This window comes from Phoxinus phoxinus (assembly GCF_949152265.1).
Source record: "Phoxinus phoxinus genome assembly, chromosome: 7".
NCBI lineage: Eukaryota > Metazoa > Chordata > Actinopteri > Cypriniformes > Leuciscidae > Phoxinus > Phoxinus phoxinus.
Genome location: NC_136882.1, coordinates 24,230,552 through 24,248,458, shown reverse-complemented (window position 1 = coordinate 24,248,458; position 17,907 = coordinate 24,230,552). Strand labels below are relative to the sequence as shown.

Genomic DNA, 17,907 nt, shown 5'->3' with positions numbered 1-17,907 from the left:
CCACCACTCAACCCAGAGGAAATATTTCTCAGAGTATGCACTTTCATAGCTTAAGCTGGCTAAGGTTGGTTTTTATGGCTTGGTTTAGCTTTCTTACCTTAAGGTGATGATACACAGGGCAACTTTTTAAGCAATGTAGCTGGGTAATCTTGCCGAGCGATTGTTGCTTGGGCACTTTCCCATTTAAAATGGGCAATAAATTTCTATCTGGATCATTTAGATCGGTCCCATCTGGGGACCTGGTTGCCCGTTGATGGCAACATTGCCCAGCAACTTACCTCAAAAAGTTGCCTTGTGTATCATCACCTTTAGACTTAAAATCAACATGGAATTAAAAGACAATTTTTGTTTTTAGGGGCCAAGCACCGAAGGTGCAGAGGCACCTATTGAAATCATTGGTGTTCTTATTATTTTTCTTCCGCTCTGGAAGTCAAGCGTGCCGTGCCGTACCGAACCGTACCGTACCATGCAGTGGAAAAGCACCATATGGCAGCCCATAGAATCGCTTGCGGGAAAGTTATGAAATGTGGCACACTGATAGAGGACAGTCTGAACTGTCACCATAGCAAATTTGGAGTCTCTAACTCCATCCTTCTAGCGCCACCAACTGTCCAAAGTTGCACTCATGTTTATGCTAATAACTTTTGAACCATAGGGGCTAGAAACGATTTGATTGTTTCGGAATTTTCCGTCATGACAATTCAAAATCTCAGAAAAACCTACTTTTTCAATCACCTCCTAGGTCGTTGCTTCGATTTTCACCAAAATGTAACCGTTCTTGAATACTGCACGAACTAGTTTTATGTAGTACTTGGAAAAACAGACTTAAGGCTGTATCTCTGCAACACTTTATCGTGTTCAGACCAAACTTGGTACATCTAATCACAAGTAAGACCTGAGGCAACATTCTGCGTTTCAGGGCAGCGCCACCTACTGGCCCGGAGATACGAAAAAATTGCTATTTTTGCTTATAACTTCTGAACGGTTTGTCCAAAAATCATAAAAGTGGTCTCATTAGGTTCAGAGCGTCATGCCGAGTCGACAGACCATATTGACCATTTTAGGGGTTGGCCAATTATGAATTTTGAACCAAAATGCTGTATTTTATGAATGGATGATTGTATTGTTATGAAACTCGGTATGGGTCATCAGTATGATGCCCTGAATGAGCCTGAGAAGTTTCAAACCAGCACCACCTAGTGGTAAAAATTTAATTTAAAATGCACTAGGTGTGGTTGACTTATTTTCACGGGGGTCATCTCCTTAGGTTCCTGAATCAATCATATCATATCAAGCATGCTAGGTTTCGCCATACGGTTTGTGTAGCGTTGTGATTTAGTGCTTAAAATTATTTGCCAATATCTTCGAAACCATTAGACCAATCGAGACGAAACCACCGTAGTAAGGAAACATAGGTCGTTGGCTGAATGCTAATGCCCAAATGACAAAATATTGTCAGGTGTGGGTCATTTTTTGTGTATTTAAACAAATGTCTATAACTCCAAAACAAAATTAGATATTTTCACCAAATTTGACACACACACATGTATGGGGTCACTCTGAAAACATATATATTTTTTAAAGTGGTGGAACTGTGCCACTTGGTGGTGCTATAATAGAACAAAACGATAATTGCTGCTTGCAGCTATATTTATTATACATTGCCATTAATTACAATATAATATCATGCTATTAAATGCAACACTTTACGAATGTATTGGTGTACCGTTACAAAACTAGGTATGTGTCTTGATAATCCATTAAATCATATCTTTAGTTACTGTATATATGATTTTTCAGCCATTTTGCTTAAAATCATCTTTAAATGTCATTGTTGCAGTTGGTCTGACACTCCCAGCCATGTTGGCATGTCCTATTGTCTTCTTTGCGTTTGGCCCCGATAATTGCTGCTTGCAGCTATATTTATTATTATTATTATTAATTATTTAGATTTACTCTGATATACATCGTAATAGGGAAGAAAAGACTATCATAGCTTCTCTGTTTCATACCTTATGTTGTTCTAAACCTTGAAGATGTAAAACATGCAAAGATCAAAAGATGACTTTAAACAATATTTAATGTGTTTTATTGGTCCATACAATGAAATTCAATAGGGACAAAAGATGAACCCAACTGATTTTCATTGAATGGAGAAAAAAACAGCTATCCAAATATATTATTTTATGTTCCATTGAAGATAGAAAGTCATACAGGTTTAGAACAATTTGAGGGTGAGTCAATTATGATAAAATTATTTTTTTTTAAAGTGAACTGTCCCTTTAAAAATTTATTCTAAAATTCATTCAGAGAAATAAAAATAGAAAGAAATGAGTAAGAGTATAGCGTGATAAATTTGATGTGGATACCACTTGTTTAAGTATGTTTGATTTCATACTGGCTGCACAGTTTGAGACTCAAGAATAAATAGAAATTCAAGAATAAATTGGATCTCGAGAATAAAGAAAAAGTCTTCATATAATATCACTGCTGTATTGGAGGAACAATTCAGCAAGATAACTCATTTGTCCTTGCTACCGGAATCAGGGGATTGAACCAGGATTTAAGAGCTCAAATTAATGTTGTAGCTATATTTGCCCCTATTTGAAGATTTTCATGGATTTCAGCACAAACATCATCCAAGCACTCAAAAGGCACATAACCCAGGTGCAGCCACTTACTCTGAGCACAGTTCTCAAACAGAAGAGCAGCGTGCAATTTCCGCAACAATTTATGTAGACTTCAATTAGCGCTTCATGAGTACTCTCCAGTCCTTCTTGATTGTTTACACTCATGTTGGCAAAGTTCACGATGTTAAATAAATAGATGATACAGACAAGAGTTTGGTGGTGAAGTGAAAGTAGTAACGCTGAACAGAATATATGCAGAGGAAAGGAAACACTGAAAAGATGAACAAAACGGATTGAGCTGCAAACCAGCATGCTGTCCACTGACAATGAGATAAACAATAGAAAGAAAACAGGCTGGAGCAAGATGCTAAAACTTTCTCACTATATGACTAAATGAAAATAAATGCCTTTCCGATATGTGATGGGAAAAGGCAGTAGAGCAAGTTTTGCAAAAGGCGGATTCGAACCTCGGGTCGATTTGCGTCTAAACTTACCTTTTTGGTACTTTTGATGAGCCAGTGTCTTCCATAACTTTGTCTGGCCCAACCAGACATCATTGGGTGGAGTTAGTGTAAATAGCCTCTGCCCAAGTGCTTCTGAGTTAATCATAAACTCTGGATCAAACCCTGAGTTGACAGAATACAAGGTTTATATTGATTATAAATCAAGATGGATTTGCAGGGTTTTGTCAACTCTAAACCTACACTGAAACACAGTTTCTACACTTTGTCCACAAAGATTGGAGATTACATTTGTGGCATAAACATGAATGTATTCTGATGCACAACAGGTGAATGACTGTCCATTGCAACAGATTAATGTTTTTTCTATTTTCTTAGCTAGGCGTAATAAACACCACGTGTAAATGGCAATCTGCCTTTGGGGCAATTTATATGACCGATTTATATAGTGTTTTTAACTATAAATACATTTTGGCCATTCATTTACATGACAATGCTGATTTGGAGGCCTGAAAACAAACTTTTGAAAACAATAACGATATCGTCTCTGTGTAAACTACAAAAATGCAAATTTGTGAAACCGGTTACGTCATGCGCATGCTTATTACATGTTCAGTATATACTGTAGGTGCATAGTGTTTCTTTACAAAGTGACAACATGGCGGATGTAGTACGTCCGTATTACATTCATACTACACACATTTATTCTATATAGAACATACTTTTTTAACGGTATCAAAGTAAGTTCAAATTCAAATGTACTACCTACTCAGACAGTCCACAATTTTGGACACACCAAATGTCATGGTTAAAAATCATTACAAAAAATCACCTGAAATGTTTGTTTGTTGTATGTCTCCCACCAGCACTCATGCATGCCGCGGTCTTCGGTAACGTGACGGCCATTATCCAGCGGATGTACTCACGGCGCTCGCTCTATCACACTCGAACCAAAGACCTCAAAGACTTCATCCGCGTGCATCGGCTGCCCAAGGCTCTCGCGCAGCGCATGCTGGAGTGCTTTCAGACGACGTGGTCTGTCAACAACGGTATCGATGTCAGCGAGGTAGGACTTTTAAAGAACTTTCAATAATCTGTGCGCAACACATGAATACATTGTCAAAACAAGTTCAGAATTTATAAATAATTTTACTATGAGTGTGGACAGGGTGTGCAGTCATGTGGGTGTTATATGTGAAGGAAGTCTTTTTTGAAGATGTAGCTGTATGAGAGCTGCTGTTCTTATCTACTCATTGAACCCTTGGGTTTTCTTGGTTTCTGGATGCCAAGAGTACGGACATCTTTTTAGTAGATTTAGTAGAACACTTAGTGAAAGAGTTAATTAACATTTAGAAATGTTTGATGATCTCAGGAAGACAAACTATTGTACAAGTTATGGGTTTGCCGTTGTTCTGTTGCCAAAGTTCAACAATTTTTATTTAAAATTTTGTGTGAAATTGTCTAGCAATAAACATCAGATAAACATCAAAATTAAATGTATATAAAATGAATAAATATTAAATTGGAATTGTAAGGAATGATGACCTTGAAATGTACTATATTTGTGGAAGATGCCTCTTCTGAAGTGCACTTGTTTCAAGGCAATAAGCACAATTAATTCAATATTCCATGACTTCATGTTAACATTTACGAAGAATGCATTTTGCATTCATAATTTCTCTATGTGAATGTTACGCTTCTTAATAGGAAATGCTGGATCTCCCATTGACCTGTAGCATTTAAAAATATAGAAAAACTAATAAACACTTGGAATGAAATATCATGCTCATAGTACTCAACTCAACTCAACTTTATTTATATAGCACCACTAAAAACAATAGTTGTTGACCAAGGTGCTGTACACTATGTCAGATAACATCGGCATTTAACACCATGTACAACATAAATTACAGGACAGAAGACAGAACAGACCAGACACAGCACAAAGCTACAATTGTAAGCCAAAGAAAAATGATAGGTTTTGAGTTTTGCTTTAAACTCATGCAGTGTAGAGGCAGTTCTAATAAAAACAGGTAGGCTTTTCCAAAGTTTTGGTGCAGCAACGGCAAAAGCTCAATCTTTAGTATAGAATATAGTATTATATTGCATGCAATCTTTAGCTTCTCTATGCAAACAGTTGGTTCCAATCCGCATTGCATATTATTAGGCTTCTTGATATTAATTATGTGATTTGATGCATCTGTCTAAGATTAGAGCGTATTATCCTTTTCTGTTCATTTTTCACTTCACCATGCTCTCTTACTATCTCTCATTCCGTTTCACAATCCCTCATCTCTTTTATCATTTGCTTTATTTTCTCTTTCCACCCGCCTCTCATCTTACACTCACAATGTATTTAATGAGTCCAATTCAAAACACTCGTCACATAACACATAACCCACTCTCTCTGCTTTGATACCCAATGTAATATCCCATTAAAGTCCAAGTAGAAGACTGATCTACAGTTTCTTTGCTGCAGTTGTTTTTTGATAATAAAAAAAAAAAAGCTTTTTAAGAATGAGAAGTATGTGTATTTTTCAAATAAAATATCTGTCCTTTCCCAGCTTCTGAAGGACTTCCCAGATGAACTGCGGGCTGACATTGCCATGCACCTGAATAAAGAGCTGCTGCAGCTGCCTCTGTTTGAATCGGCCAGTCGAGGGTGTCTGCGCTCTCTGTCGCTCATCATCAAAACTTCTTTCTGTGCTCCTGGGGAGTTCCTTATTCGCCAGGGTGACGCTCTGCAAGCCATATACTTTGTCTGCTCGGGCTCCATGGAAGTGCTTAAGGACAACACTGTGCTGGCTATACTGGGTGAGATTACACACAAACATTATATACACACAACCGGCCTCAATGAGGAAACAAGAGCACAATGTTTGTTTTGTGTAAATTGTACCAAAAACAAAACAAAAAAACATTGTGACCACTGTGACTATTCACATAATGATGTAAGGAAAGATTTGTGCAGAAATTTGGTTGTGTTGAAGAAATTCTTGTTTTTAATAGATGACGCCCAAATGTTCTTTTGAACTGTTTAACAAGAATTGCATTTTAAACAAGTTTCAAACAAGTCTGCCTGCTCAAATAAACGGAATGCAACTCCATTTGGTGCCACTAGTGGCGCTAAAAATACACACATTTTATAAGTACTTATTTAATAAAAGTGGTAACCAGGTAAAATCTTTGAAATTATAACAAAACAATTACATTCAGACTCAAATGTCATTTGTAACACTACAGCTATAGTGCAAAGATATTTCTGGGTGTCAGGCAAGCTGGCCTTTATATTATAATTTCACAGCAATTTCAAAACCCATTTAAATTTCTCCTACCTGTCACTATTAATTGTGCTTCCTCTATGAGATTGAGACAGGCCAATACAATAAAAACTGCCCACACACGCACACATACTATCCATTAATATCATTGTATCATTTATGACACAACTCAGACATTATAAATGAGCTAAATAATGACTATTTTAAAGCACCTCATCAAACAAACTCACTTGCTCAGCGCATCTCATCCTCCCACTATCTGTAGTTCTCATTGTTTCGACGGAGGATTCCCATATAATTTTCAAGTCTATTAAACATTAACTATCCCCTCCCCCCTTTACACAGGCACAATCGGCGCATTGGCTTCATTTTCTCATTAATTGTCTTCCTTTGTTATGCATATTAATGCATACATTATCTGTGAGATTCAGCTACTGTTGATGATGTGGAAATGTACGGTTTCTTACATGACATGCCAAAACATACAAGCTCAGTTCCAAAATCTAGAGAGCCGCCTGCCTAGGCAACTACCTTCTAAAGGTGCGGTCACATTTACTGTTTTTGTATTCTGTATTCAGTCAGAATAAAGTAATTTCAATATGAATCTGTTTAAAGTAAGGGTAAAAAAGTTCCACGTGCAGATTTTGCTCGGAAGTTGGTCAAGCGAATTTGTCATGTTGACCAACAGAAAGATGCTTGGTTTGAAATGGCATTCTGTGTGTCCATGTATTGCTACACTATTGACAATGGACCTTTTTGCCGTGCAATTATGCTGAAATGTCGCTAATGTGACCCCATCTAAAGGCAACCTTCTAACTGAAATGAAACATCATAAGAGATCGACCTAAATTATCAAAGATTTTATTTCAGGATGTAAATTTTACAACACAATTTTTTTTTTTATCATCCAAATAGCATTAAAATCAAACATGGAATTAACAAAATATTAAAATGAACTGCACATGCCCAACAATAATGCTAAATTACTAACATGTTCATCACACAAAATGCTCTTAGCACAAAGTGCAGAAGCTTCGGCTCCAAAACGTTAACAAGCTAACAACACAGTACTCGTCTATAGAGCATAAAAAACAGACATTTTGTATCTATGATTTAGGTATTAAATGAAACATTTATAATCTCTGTTTCTCGACTGGTCCGGCACCTTGAAAGGATTTTTTCACTGAGCTCATGGTAATGCATTCTGAGATTGCCGCTTTAGCCAACACAAGATATCTTAGAAGGCAGAATAATTTTGCCTACCTTTTGGATTACTATGATCCCTTAAAAAATATTTCTTTGTTGGCAGCTTTCATAACAGCATCTGATACCTACAAATTCCTCTTTTTCACCCATGAGCTATATGTTGCTTTTAAACAATTGACTGACCTAAGAGCGTCCTTCGCCAATAGCTGGTTGAAATATGAAGCCTGCATCCTGATGTTGCCTTGTGCTTTCATGCCATAAGAGACATTAGAAATCCAGCTCACATGTACTTGAGTCTGTGATTGCTATTCCATGCACAGTCAGTGTCTGTAGTTCCCACACTTACATTCGCATTACTAACATTCTCTCCAGTCCTGTACTTTAAAGTTTATGTGAAGGAAAACGTTGACACACAAACATAACACTACAGCATAACGTGCATATCTGCAGGCAGATCTAGTATAGCCATTCGAATTTGAGTCAAGCGTGAGTCAACAGAGATATTTTCTGTTTAAATTTTGGAAATGTGTGAATATTACAGCATAGCACTAGAAAAGGTCAGTGCTTTTTATGGTATTGTAGTGCTTAATGAGCTGGCCAGGCAGCCCAGATGTGAAACCATGAGGATGCATGATTTTGTGACCTATGTGTCACTTAGCCTAATGGTTGCTGGAAAAACCACCCTGCAAGTTGCTTTTTAACAATAACAAATAACAATAGAATCAGAAATAACATCAGCGTAAATTTCTTCTTTCTTCTGCAAATCTAGTGATATTACACAATGCACCCTGATATGACGTTTACTAGCTAAACATTAAAACTTTCAATTAGGCTGAAATGCAAAAAATATACAGTTCATTTAACACATGCCGAGCCCTATAAAACCTGTAATGTATTGGCAGGGATTTGAGAATAATACATTTAGATATTATTATTAAGATATGATTCATATAACTATCAATTTTTAACTATATTAGATTAGTTTAGATTAGATTTGAACCCAACACAGATAATGCCTGCTGGAGAAAAGCATTTATGCAGTGATATTCTAGTGACAACTAGCCCCAGTCTATATTAAAATTGTATGATTTCATTAACAAAAAAATCTTCATGCTTCATGTTTTATTAATGTAACACATTGCTAAAATTGTGAAATAACGTCTGAATTGAAAACAGATTAAAAAAAATATATGGCTCTGAAAATAGTCACAACAGATACATACATCAGTGATAAAATGCCTTTGCTGATATCCTTAATGGCTTGCAATTATGAATTTACATAGGACCTTTCAATGTCATGCAGCGCTAATCAATTCGCTTCAATCCCATAAATAAAAACATAATAATAAAAACACATACATAATAGGAATGATAGGAAAAGAAAGCATGTAAACAAAAGCAAACTGAAAAAAAAGGAAAAGAAAAGCTTGTGGTTTTATTTTAAATGGCAATTATTGTCATAAATAGATTCTGTTTATGTATAATTTAATAAAACTTACCTTTCTGATTCATCTGCAAGTATTCATGGGAAATGTACATAGCTTAAAGGCCCTTCAAAAATCCTGCTGGGAAGCTTCTACAAGTATGATAACAGCAGGCGAAACTGCCTTCGGCCAATAACAGTAGGGATCTTCATAATAAGCTCCTACCTAAATGTGAATGATAGCTAAAATACATATTTACATATGCACTTTTTTTTCTTTAAAGGAAATGGTGCACCCAAAAATGAATTTTGTCATTATATACTATTTCGTTTCTACAAAGCCCTGCACGACATGTGGACAAAAAAACAAAAACAAAAGGATATACGAATTAAGAATTTGTACACTCATTTGAGTTCAATCGTGGCAACGGATTAAGAATTTGTTTCCCAGGACTTAATTAGTTCCCTCATTTTAGTTTGATTTAACTAAAACAAGGGAACAAATTATTACAACATGGCCATGATTTAGTAAAACGAGGGGACAAATAATTATATTGTGTGCACGATTTACAGTACTTAAAATGAGGAAACTAATTAGTAAAACATGCTGAAGTATTAGTAAGTTGTGAGAACAAATTGTTAATTTGTGGCCACGATGTATATATATTTTTTCCCACGTGTCGTGTGGGGCTCCGTACCTTCAAAACCAATAAGGTTTTGTCTTGCAGATGATGCAAATGTCAAATTAATAGATATTTTAGATTTGAAACCTGTACAATGTTTGTTGCTGCCATATACAGTATGAGTTTGGGGTTTTTCTTACATGTGCACACAAGGAGAACCTCCTTCATTTCTTCATAATCCAAGGATTGTTTTCATAATCCTTATTTTATGTGATGCATCAGACCGTAGGGGCCAATGAATGTTATGGGCAATTGCTGTCCTGTTTGAGATGTAATATCAATGCAGCACTGTCTCAGACATCGTCTGTTTGCCTTTGAGGGTATTAAGACTGGATTTCATGAACACATCCTTTCTGTATTCTGTTATATTATGTTTTTCTTCTTTTATCTGAGCATGGACCAGTTGGACCATAGTTGTTGGAAAAAGGATAATGATTTGTACTAGATTATGCGATATGTAGAAGATAGCAAGCAGTATTTATATATTACATTTATTTACATGGTGCCTTAAATGCTGCTTCAGACCAAAAAAAAAAAAAAAAATCAGATGTTTACAGTTTTCCCATCATAAATAAACTATTTGTCATACAGTGCCTACAGTTAATCTGGAGATAAAGGCTCTCAAAAGGTCACAATAAACGATGAGCCGAGCTCTCGCTGAGCTAAAGGTTCGTGTTTGAGTGTGTGTGTGTGTGTGTCTCTCTCTTTATCTCCAAACGCCTGGACTCTATTGCTCTGATCAAATCAAATATTGGCGTGCTGCTAGGCCACATCCATCTCTCTCTCTCACACACTTAATAATTGATGGCTAATGCCTTATTAATGTACTTTGACTATTAATACAGGCTGACACATGAAGGCAAGAGCCATAGATCTCAGCACACATGGAAAATAATGTAGGAGGGACTGAATCAAGGAATGAGAAAAGGAACATGCTGTAAGAGGGAATAAACACATCAAGACACACTTCCTCCACTCTGCGCACTAGAACTGTTCCAAAGCATCCTACATAGACAGCATTTACATGATGCCATGATGCCAATGTCATGATGCTATGACATTATATGTCATTATATATGACATATAATAATGTCATATATAAATCTTACACTTCCAGTTTTGTTACAGTGTTAGACCATAATATATATAACCCATATTTAGGCCTACATTTGAAACCTTTAAAATTTTAAAGGTACAATATGTAAGAATTTTGTAATAAAATATCCCAAAATCACTTGCACAGTGTGAAGATTTTAAATAATTGCCCGTCCCGGAATCCCTGTTCACTTGTCGCCTGTCATTGACGTAATATCCGCGTTATCCCTGGTTTCTAGCTGGTCGTTCTGCCTTAGTAACCATGGAGACAGACGTGGACAACTGCGTAGTGCGTAACGTCTTGGATTATCAAACATTATGGACCATGGCAAGCAGACTTTGGGAACTTAAATGAGGATCAATATCTGCATAGCGTTTTCGAGACGACAAACTTTGACTTGACAGAGATGCCGCTCTTACATGTACTTTATTAGACAGGTGAGCAAATGTACATAAAACTAATCAATGTTATATAGCTCAACATGATGAAATGTTAGAATATGATCTGTATGTTATTCTAATGTTGATCTAGCTTCCTGCTAGTCTCATACAGACAAACTAACACATAGAATAACATTATAACTTTCAACACACTCAAATGCAGTTTAGTGTGATAGTGTAACGTTAGACCAAGTGAAACAGCGCTGCGTTACCTCACAAGTTTCATTCGTCTAATAAACTGACCTGTGTGAGTAGTAATTCAGCACTTGCGGGTAGTTTGGTAGAATTAAATGTCCTTATTCCTTTATATCCGCGGGACTCGCGTGTGGCGCTGATATCTGTCTCTCATTAGCAATCGCGCCCTGCTTCTTACCACAGTCATGATAAAAACATCAATGTATTCACTCATCCATAAACATTATTAGATCCATCGGCTTGACGACAAGTTCCATAATTCTGCAAGAAATTTTGCGTGATCAACCTACACCTTTGTTATTGTAAGAGGTTAGCGACCCCTAGCAGTGAAAAAAATGACATATTGTATCTTTAATCACACAAAAAATGTTTTATCCATTTGATTTACACAGTTTTAAAATTAACTAATAATCTTAATGCGATGCACATTTGTCAGTCATGAAACGAGCAATTTAATTTGCATTTATTCAAATAGTTTGGAATCAGCATAGATCTGTTCATCGTGAAAACAACTAAATGCATTAATATAAAAACTAATTATTTACATTGTTAGTTTTGGAACAAGCAATTAGAGATAGAAATAGAAAATTGGATTTATTTATGATGATTATAAACCTGATTACTTTGTATTTAAAACACATTCAGGTTATTAGCACTATTACAAAAATCTTACTTGTTTCATTTATGTATGACTGACATGCATCACATTAAGTTTTTTTATAAAACTGTATTCCAAATTCCAATTTCAAATACATGGATCATAAATTTGTGTGTATGATTGGACTATTGTCTTCAAAATGAAGATGAAATGCAGTGCTGTGAATGAATGCTCACATAAATGCATGTTCACTCAGACACTGTTTGGAGGATGTGCGTTTGATGTTGAAAACACACCACCACCTGCACACATGCAAAGTAATGGCACTTTCCTGTGGCGTTATCGATCTGACAGCTTGACCCGGGGATTCACAGGGGGCTCTGGAGAATACTGGAGAGAGGGAGAATAAGAGACAAACAGATAGACAGCCAGGAAAACAGACAGCAAGAGAAAAAGAAAAAAGAAAGAGAGAGAGAGAGAGAGAGAGAGAGAGAGAGAGAGAGAGAGAGGGAGGGGGGGTCATAAACGGAGACAGAGCAAATTGGCAATGACTGATAAAAAATGAAGCATGAAATGCAAGCGAATGATTAGTCAAGACAGACAGCAATAAACACTTATTCTCAGAACCAGACCAATATATACACACGCAGACGTCCCTGAGCTGCAGTTGGAGTGGGAGTGATTGTCTTAATTAAAGTTGTGATATGAAATGGCTTCCTCCACCTAGACTCATGTCACCTCACAATGAGATTACACTTGTTATTGCACTGTAGAGCTACAGTCTGTCTGGGCTGTGAGGAGAACGAGAGACTGAATCAGAAAGAAAGAGTACAATGCAAATATATAAAGACAGGGGAAGGAGGAAGCAAAAAGTTGGAGCGAGATTCTTGTTAAGGGCCTGTCACATGACTGACTTCAATGTTGCCTGATGCATTGAACTCTGTGGATTGAAGCGTTAGCTACAGTCTATTTCTTAATGCTGCAATGCATGCTAGTAAAGCTCTATAACATGGAGGTCAAAGTTCAAACAATTTCAACTTTGACCCCATTTCCAACTGACCTTTTAAAGCGCAGTCAATAATTACCGTCAGTGACAGGTCCTGTGATTCATGCATGCTTTTGGCTCTCTAATGAGGTCTTGTAGAGACCAAAGCAACCAATAATAATTATAATATAGATCTTGGATACCTAATATAACATGGCTGTATCCATCTTCCGGTTTGGGGAACTTCCACTCAAAAAGTCTAAAACAAATCATTTCAAATCATATGGTTGCTCTACAAATAATCCTCATCAGCCAGTTTGACTGAATTTGCTTCGTTTTATTTTCAGGCGTCAGAAGAATATCGTAACGCTTGGTTCTTTTCCTCCTGGTTTTCTTTTTCTTTTTTTCTTTGTATTCTGCTGTAACGGTATGAAAAAAAGACAAAATATACTGTGCATTTGTGGTCTGTGCTCCCGATTTACTTTAAAAATATTAAATAATAATTTTAAAAAAAATATATATATATATAGTGTGTGTATATATTTTTTATTTTTATTATTATTTAATATTTTTACAATATCCACATCAATCAAAACAACCAACGTGTTGCACACAAACCAAAAACAAAACCAAATAATGATAAATAATAATAATAATAATGTTTACGGTACTCGCATGGGGAAGCAGAAGAGAACAAGGGGTAAAAGAGCAACAAAAAGATAGAGAATGAGAGAGAAAACTGCTTTGGCCAGCCGAATAAGAAAATTTAAAACAATATGCTGTAATTGGGCTCTGACATGTTATCTTAGAGGCGAGATATGTTTTTGTAAACATGACAGTAGAAACATGCAAACATACACACACGCGGCACATGCATCATTACCACACCTGCTTACTTGAAGGAAGGACATATGGACCACCACCAATCTCTCTCCTAGTGCTGCTGAACTCAGTTGCCTCCACTGTGTGCCTTCCCAGAATGCACTGCTTTGACACTTCAGCACACTTCAGAATTTGTCACTGCTTTCACAGTCCCATTGCACCAAACCAGAACATATTTTTAGCCTCTATGCTGCCTTATGTGGCCCTCCTGAGTCTTTTTCAAACCTAGAATAGAAACTTTAAGCATTTAAATTTGATTGACATTCTTAGCTTTTTTTGTCTACTTGTCTCTACACATTTACACAATATATTGGCAAGATGCATATGCAACTTTGATTGCGGACTTAGGAATGTTACATGACAATGCCTATTTAAGCCACATCAGAACCACATCACATTAAAATATACTTGTTACAACTGCAAGAGCTGCAAAATGTTCATTTAGCATTTTAGCCATTTAAAAACCTAGAATAGACATTTTTACGGTTCAAAGTGGGAAAAAATATATTATTCCAATATTGACCTATTGAGTACAATAAACACAGAGGAGATGATTATAAAACAAAATATTTTGGCCAATATCGATACGGCAACAATATATTCTATTCCAAAGGATAAGTTTGTTAACTAAAATTAAATACACTAACAAATTAATTTATATATGCTTTTCTCAAATAGGAAAAGGGGACCTGATCGGCTCGGACTCGCTGACAAAAGAGCAGGTGATCAAGACCAACGCAAACGTGAAAGCTCTGACATATTGCGACCTGCAGTACATCAGCCTGAAAGGACTGCGAGAGGTGCTGCGCCTCTATCCTGAATACGCCCAGAAATTTGTCAGCGAAATTCAGCACGATCTCACCTATAACCTGCGGGAGGGCAGTGGAATTGACGTGAGTGATGCTTGCAAGCACACATGACGGGGCAAAGGGCGACAATCCTTCGATTCTACACACATGACTGTAAAGGTCAAGGAGTGTGTGCATACAATAGAGCTTTTTTTAGCCTGAATCATGTGCATGAGGGACTGAGGCAATTACCTCGAAAGTACAGGTCAGGAGTCGATACATTGCCTAGGATTGGATTATCAGTATTGTACGGTTGTGCTGTGGAGCTGATATGAGTCCTATAAATAGTGCATCATTCAAATAGACAAACATAATACAGTCACCTTCATGAACATGTATTATGGTTCATATTCTCTGCTGTATCAATTTTGCTTCAGATTTTTATCATAAAATAGAAACACGTTATATATAATAAGAATATAGAGCTATAAATAGGGATGTATAAATGAATAATTGTCATCACCCTCATGTTGTTCCAAACTTGTACGACTTTGTTTAATACTGTATAAAATAAGATATTTTTAGAAAAAATCCATACAATGGAAAGTAGTGGTAGCCATAACAGTTTGGTTATGGATATTTATCAAAATTGCTTTCTGCAAAAGACGACATGTGGTTGAGTAAAGGATAGTCCAAATTTCATATTTGGGTGAACGATTCTTTAAATTTAGATGGTATATCTCAGATAAACTTGTCTTGGAGGAATTTGATGAGAAGTGTTTGAGTTTATAATGTGATCTCTGACTTTTGATTGCAGAATTTGGTATCTTGACAAATTTGAGCAGTTTGAGAGTATTTCTTATAGATTTCTAGAGAAAAATTCAAGATTGTTGTTTTTTTGTCTCTGCATAACAAAATCTGATAAGAAAGAGACTTTTTTCATTAGATGTGTTTTTCTTGCATTAGAGAATATAATTACATTGCTGCTAAATGTTAAGGTGACGCTCATGAACAGACGATTTTGCTAAATGGCTGTCTCTAAATGCTAAATAACTGTCGCTAAATGATTAGCTAAATGACTGTCTCTTGTTTCTGTACTCCTGTATTTGGTGTTGTTTGATAAACACCACAGCGAATACAAAAATCTCAATGGCTGGTTTATAGTGTAAATACTGTTTGACTTCTCCACGACAAACGAATTAGAAAGAGAAAGTTGCATGGCGTTGCTTGTGTACCATAGTAACCGGGGTAACCGCTCTATTTCTGCTTGTAGTCCGCCTCTTTTCAGCGCTGCGTTCGTTGTCCATCTTACGTATTTATGAATGAACGGCTTGATTTAAAATCTTCCCGTTCTACTGACATCAAGACATTTGCTTTAAACATTACAATTCTCATAACTTTCGTTAACTTTACAATAAATATTATTGTAAAGTGCACACTTGTTTCTCTAGCGCTTAAGGTCTATAAGCATCCAAATTAGCATGTTCATTCAGACCGCCTGCTATTTTTAATGCATTGTTTTGAACAGACATATCTCAAGCGAAAATCTGCATTTTTAGGCAGAACATTTGTGTTCGTGTGAACAAGTCACTTTTTTAAAATATGAATAAAAACACACCAAAAAATTAATTCCACTTCCACAAGCCCAGTTGACCATAGTGATTTTGTGCATGTAGAGTGCAGAGTTACTCAATGAATTCATGACTCGTGACCTACAGACAGGAGGTATGTGTGTGTAACGCTGCATTACCCACATCCACAACCAGCAGAATACAATATGGTTCCTCATCTGCTGTCTTTGGCATCTTTACTTTCTTTGGCACATTCTTGAAGTCAGTGTCCTTTCCCTGACTTGGAAAAAGCCGCTACCGCCCTCATCTTCAGCATGCACATGTATGTGCACGAGACCTCTCTCATGCGCCCTCACGCAAACACACACGTTTTCCCAGCCTTGAGTGTAACTTGCAAGGACAGGAATAGCAGCAGGCTGCTGTTTGGAGTGTGTGCTGATACTAAGAATAGCACAGAGGGAAGGCGGGGACTCCGCGTTGGCTGGGTCCCCCACGCCTCGAGCTAAGATTGGATCCTGGCAGATAAAAATAGCTCTGAAGCGAGAGGCACGAGGCGGGGGGAGAGGTGCCTCATTTCTCTCCTTTTCACTTTTTCCTGCAGTGCTGCTTCTGCAAGGTGTCACATGTAGAAAGATATCGCTGTGTTTGAGATCAAGTAAGAGAGAAAAGAGAAATTCATTACTGTTGGTTGGTGGAGTGGCCAGTAAACATACTATAAAAGACACTTCAACCTTACCTCAAATGACCTACCTCAAATCGTGTGGGTTGTTGACAAGAGGTGTTCGTCGGATATACAGTTTTCACCAAGCAATATCAAGGGACTTGTTTGACCTAAAAGACCACCGACAACACCCTAGCAGCTGCATAACAATGCGCTAAATGCTTCTCAGAACACCTTAGCAACCGCATAGAAATGTCCCGGCAGCCAGCAACAATAGCTTAACATCTTGGCAGTGACTTTCGCATATGCAATCACTTCATTTCCATCAGAAAATATAAAAATCAAGTTTGTTTGTGCCATGACACATAACGGATCAGCATCGATGCTCATTTCACACGTGTGCAACCCCAGAACGCACACAGAATACTAATGAACACACTCTCACACATACATTTCCACAATTGCAGAGCTGGTGAGAATAGAAGTGTGATTATTGGGGAAGCATTCCTATTACTATCTCTGTGTGTGCGTGTTCTTTTAGCCTATAAATGGTTTATGAGGAGTGAGGACACAAATGTGTATCATCATGACATTGGTATCACAATATAAACATGTTTCTTCCCATGTCCTCGTACACCAAATAGCTTTAAAAAAAATCCAACTTTTTTTTTTCTTTTTTAATTAATCAAAAAATGGTTGGTTTATTGTAGGGGATTGAATACGCAGTTGGTACAGTATAAAAACCATAACCCCTATGGAGAGTCCCCATAAAGCACATATATAAGTGCGTGTGCAGTAGGGCTTTGGAGGAGAAAGGCAATGCATTCTTTCCTCTCACTCTGGTTATACTTAGCCGTGATTGACGGAATTTGGTGACTCGAGGGACATGGAAATGCCTAATTATAAACACCTTCTCCTTCTGTCTCTCTAGAGAGAAGGGGAGGGAAAGAAAGTGAAAACTTCTGTAGAAACCAATTTAAGCATCTTACACACATGCACACAGACTC

The 17,907-nt window shown here is 36.9% G+C and overlaps 1 protein-coding gene across 1 annotated transcript in view; it reads left to right on the top strand.

Moving 5' to 3' along the window:
* kcnh3 (potassium voltage-gated channel, subfamily H (eag-related), member 3) overlaps nt 1-17,907 on the top strand; it is a 109,676-nt gene that overhangs the window by 85,959 nt on the left and 5,810 nt on the right. The window contains exons 9-11 of the mRNA XM_079617447.1: nt 3,958-4,157; nt 5,656-5,905; nt 14,559-14,773. Coding sequence (XP_079473573.1) covers nt 3,958-4,157; nt 5,656-5,905; nt 14,559-14,773 — 665 coding nt within the window. The remainder of the gene's footprint in view (nt 1-3,957; nt 4,158-5,655; nt 5,906-14,558; nt 14,774-17,907) is intronic.